Below are 5148 nucleotides of genomic sequence, written 5' to 3'. Positions count from 1 at the left end.
AGTTTTAGTTACCATTTCATTCATTTAATACATTTACTATATTAAACATATATTAGGTATGTCTTTTAAAAACTTTAGATTATATTCTTAAATTAATTAAATACATCTCTCTGTTATAATTTAATATTTTTTAAAAAAAATTAATGAACATTAACCAAAATTACTTTATTGATTATATATGATGTTACCTTTGGCAATTTTAAAATCTTGTTGATTAGTATTTAATATTTTTCTTTTTTTGAAAAAAAAAATCCTCCATTTTATCCCACAATTATTTTTAAAGCTTATACTATGCCTATTCATTCATTCTTTTCGTAAATAAATTAACATCTCCTTGAATAAATGCATTTTGAAGAAGACAAGGGAAAAAAACGGTCCCTGACAACCTGCACCATTTTTTACATATTTTCATGCTGAGTTTAAGGTAACTGACAGTTAATTAATTTCTACCTGTATTTAGTTCATTTATTTTGCAACGTTATTCATTTGGGTTATGCAATTATAGTCTCTTTCATTGAAGTATAAACTTTTCTTACTGTTTGTTTCTCCAAACGAGATAGCTTCACTTCTTCTAAAAGAAAGAAAAAAACATGTCTCTATCAATTCTTAGAGGACTTTTGCAAGGATACACCAAATCCTTGCTTGAAGAGGTAAGAAAGTTTTGTTCCAAAGTTAATTTAGTTTCCACATGCATTTAACTATTTCTTCGTGATGTGTTTAGAATTTTCAATCTCATGAAAATTTTGCTTTCTGTTTATGATTTTCTTGTGTTAAGATAACTTGAACAGCTCATTACAAATTCAGTAATTTACAATTCATGTTTAGGTCATTTCGATTTCAATTCTTTTCTTCCATTGACAAAAAATAATATCTAGTAGAAAAATTCATGATATTCAACAATGTTTCTTTACATGATAAAACGAGCATGTTTGGGTATATTAGAAGTTCTGCACACATAAGTTTTGGTTATTGGATACATAAGATTTAGTAATTGAGGATAATAAACTATTATTTTAGAATGTGCTTGAGAAAAAAATTGAAGACAGATAATGAATTTTGGGTGTTTAGTGTTAGAAATATGAGTCTAAGTCTCACATTAGACAGAAATGAGAAAAGTAGATATAAAGCACGATGCATTAATTCATTGTTTTAATATTTTAGGTAGAGAAAGATGTCAATCTCTTATGTATTTAGATTCAAGTTTTATTGATCTGATCTCTCTAGTGAATCTTTTTCGTAAACCTTACATTTAGTATGGATGAAAAAGAAAGAAAAAACAATATTTATGAATCGTTGTTCTATTTCTAACATTTTTTTCATTTTTTATTTATTATTTTCAATCAAATTATACAATTTTAAAAATAATTTATGTTTATTCATATTTCTTATGTACGAAGGGGGTAGTGAATGATCAATTTAACGAGATCATGGCTTTGAAGCGCATTGGTGAACCAAATCATGTTCTGCAGTTGATAGAAACATATGTTGCAGATGTTGAAAGGATCTTGGCTGAAATTTTACGTCATGAGTAATGTTATTGGTCATTTTATTATGGACCGCGATATTCCAACAACGTATTTTTAACACTGTTTTGACAACGCCATGTGTCGTTGTTTGATTGGTTTGTTTTAAAAATAAAATTTTTTAATAACCTACGAAACGGAAGTCTGTAACCCTGATTTTTAGTGAAAATCCGAAAATAGCCCTTTCTCTATTCCATTCGAAACGAAGGTCCCTTTCTCTGTTCCATTGGAAACGAAGGTCGTGTTTCGTGCCGCCTCACTTTGTTCTGTGTTCGTGGTGTTGTCTCCGTCCAGTTTCGTCTCCTGTTATCGTGCGGAATGGCAAGTTCCGGTGACGATTGTCCGACGATGAAGGTAAGTGGTTTTCCATTCCATGTCGTAGCTTGGTTATTCGGTTTGGGCATCTCGTAGCATGGTTATTTGATTTGGGTTAATGTTTGGGGTTCGTATCCTTGTGTTGTGGTGCTTGGGTTATTGGGTTTCGTTGTTTTGATGATTTGATTTTGGTTTATGCAGTTGAGTGTTCGTCACTCTTTATCGACAAAGTATATATGTAGTTTGAACGAACGCTTGACAGAGGAGCATCGGTCATTGATTGCGACGACTCCATTTGCGTGGTTTTTAGATGTCAATGTCAATGTTAAAGTAGGTAGAACGGACTAAAATGAATCCTCTTAACAACACCGCACAACCTTCTCTCAAAGTACATAAAGATCGTACAAGCAAATAACACCACCTACACAATAGAAAATTTTCACATTAGTTACATAAACTACAACATCAAACACAACCAAATGTGACAATACTAACCATGTTATCAACGTATTTAAACGGGGCCAGAGTGTAAAATAAAGTCGTGCTCAAGGTTTGCCCAATTATCTCGCTTACAACACTAAACATACCAAATATTAGTCAATCACAAACAATGGAGATTCGTCAACCACAACTACAATTCATACCACATACCTGTATACGGTCATCTCTCTGACGCTGACTGCTGTGTACAATTGGTCTACATCAACAGTGGTGCTTGGATCACCAACAAAACTGCGCAATGGAGGTATAACCAATGGCACGACCTCCCCTTCTTCTTCATCACCATCATCATCTATTTCAACAAAATGAATGTTATGAACAGTTCTTGAAACTATCTCCTCTTCATGTGCGGTTTTATCCTCCCCTCTTACTTCAGTATATGCACCTAGGGGGTCATGAACTTCATTACCATCACCTTCTTCTTCAAATCCACAATCAGGACGAACTTCAGGCTCTTGGTCTCCCCCAACTTCAGGCTTCTCCTCACCTCCAACTCCAGCTGCTTCATCAACTCCACCACCAACCTCTTCATCAGTGCCACATGCATCTGCTTCATGAAAGATTGGAGTTTGACAAATTTCAAATAACTCCCTAGTAAGAACTCCAATCTTGGCATTCAATGCTCTGATATCTTCATTGTTTTTCCCCAATCTCTCCTCCGCGCCTGCTTCCCATGTCCCGTCATCAGAGCTTTCGTCATCATCATCATCTTTCTCAACCTTCGATCCTTCACCCAAGGATCCTTCACTCATCCCTCCGTCATCCATGTTGAAAGCTACACGGATTTCCGGCCTATGACGATCTTCCTTTCGTAGATACCACTCCATATTTAACTGCAACAACATCACACAACAAATTCATACTAAATACACAATCCATTTTAACATACAAAATAACGAAAAACAAAACACTTACATCTCCGGTCATAAAAATATGTTCAATTTTTTCGGTCCTTGATTTATACGGGAACCATTGCATTATGCATGGGAAAAACCTGTGCGAAGGATGACCATGCAAGGAAAGTCTTTCAACCGCCCAAGCCTACAATATCATAAAATCATTTCATCAAACATAATTCACAATGTTCTGCAGTACATCAAAATAGTTAACTACAAATCATATTACCTGCAACACTGCCACATTGCCACTAAGAGTGAGTGACTGGGGGATACCTGCTCCCATAATTTTCTTCTTACATTTATTTAAATTCTCTACAATATGTTTATGTACACCGGTGCACCAATCATATAGACACAAACTGTCTAAGTCATCTAAAACTGCAAAAGGCATGTTACAAACACGCCTTGATTTCCTAGGGAAATAGAAAACAACCAAACAAACTAATATATATAACCTACACACTACATCAACATCAATGTTTCTATCATGAACAATGACATTAAACATGTCCGTCAAGTCATTCAAACTGATGGTTTTTTATTTGAACATTTCACCAACCAATCCACAAACTACTTCATCAAAGGGAATCTCTAAACCACCTATTTCTAAACCTATGCTCATGAACACATCAACAACTCTGAAGGGCACCAACCTTTGACTTACTCTAAAACTGTTATCATGCCCAACCCACCTGCAAACCATAACCTTCAATAATTTCAAATTGACCTCCACAGGGCTTTGAATATTCAAACACCACGTAAATGGAGTCATCCTAATCCGATCCACATGACATTGTTGTAGTAAACGATTCATTTCGATAATGATCGATGAATCCATCGAGATAAGAAGTCGCCACTACAAAACAAATGATAAAAATTTATTACTAACTAAAATTCATACCATAATTAAATAATATATAAACACAACATTTAAATTTTTCTTACACTTGCTTTTTTCCCTTCCATTGAAACGACCCTAACAACAGAGCGAGAAGAAGGAGGACAGAACGAGAGCGAGAGAGCGACAGCGAGAGCGAGAGCGAGAGAACGTTCATTCAGTACCATACAATCATACGAATTAAATTGAATAAGCTTCCCTTACCTCTTGAAGTGAACGAACTTGTTTCAGCCTAAGACAGGGTTCGCGGAAATAGACTTCTTCTACCCACAACGCTCAACAAATTCTTCAAACTAAACAATTTACAGAAAACCAAGATTGGTTCAGATAGAGTGACCTCGTGCAGCCAAAGCTTGGCTTGCATGTTCAGATGAACGATCAACTAGAGATGAGAAACTTACCAGTTTCAGAACGCGGAAAGGATCGATTCAAACTGAAGCTTACGGCGCCGGGGGTTCTTATATGGTATCTGAGTGATGAACGAAGAAGGAAAAGGATGAATTTCGGTAGAGAGAACGCTCAAGAACGAACACAATGTTGGATTCAGCACTACTGAGACGAACGCTAAAATCAAGTACCTAGTCGAACGCTAAACCGTTGAACACCATATTAGATTTGAACACAATTTGCCGAACGCAAAAACCGAACATCATACTGAATCATGTACTGTTTGGACGAACGCTCAAAGATCAAGACCGAACGCTATCTATGACATGTACTACCTGAGGACAAACATCATCGAGAACGATCACTGAGAATAAACCTCATAAAGACCGAACGTTCACTATGGACGATCAATGGCTGAAAATAAACATCATCAAGACCGAACGTTAACAATCATTAAGACATCAAGACCGAACGCTTACAAACTAAGCCTCAGAATACCTGATCCAGGTCGAACGTTAACCATCACTAAGACATCAAGACCGAACGCTAACAAGCTAAATCTCAGAATACTTAATCCAGGTCGAACGCTAACATCATTAACACATGATAAGACCGAACGCTATCA

General features: G+C 35.8%; 1 protein-coding gene across 1 annotated transcript; it reads right to left on the bottom strand.

The window, feature by feature from the left end:
- Window positions 1-2163: 2163 nt before the first annotated feature.
- On the bottom strand, window positions 2164-3497 carry LOC148192920 (uncharacterized). The gene is made up of 5 exons (XM_088099314.1): window positions 3465-3497; window positions 3255-3380; window positions 2490-3172; window positions 2334-2415; window positions 2164-2259 (listed from the first exon to the last, which is right to left on the bottom strand). Exons 2-5 carry the CDS (start codon window positions 3315-3317, stop codon window positions 2164-2166), a joined length of 924 nt encoding a protein of 307 aa, XP_087955440.1. The 5' UTR covers window positions 3318-3380; window positions 3465-3497.
- Window positions 3498-5148: the final 1651 nt, after the last annotated feature.

This window comes from Vigna umbellata, chromosome 9 (genome assembly GCF_029865625.1).
Source record: "Vigna umbellata cultivar VRB3 chromosome 9, Vumbellata_1.0, whole genome shotgun sequence".
NCBI lineage: Eukaryota > Viridiplantae > Streptophyta > Magnoliopsida > Fabales > Fabaceae > Vigna > Vigna umbellata.
This window is presented reverse-complemented; position numbering and strand designations above follow the sequence as displayed.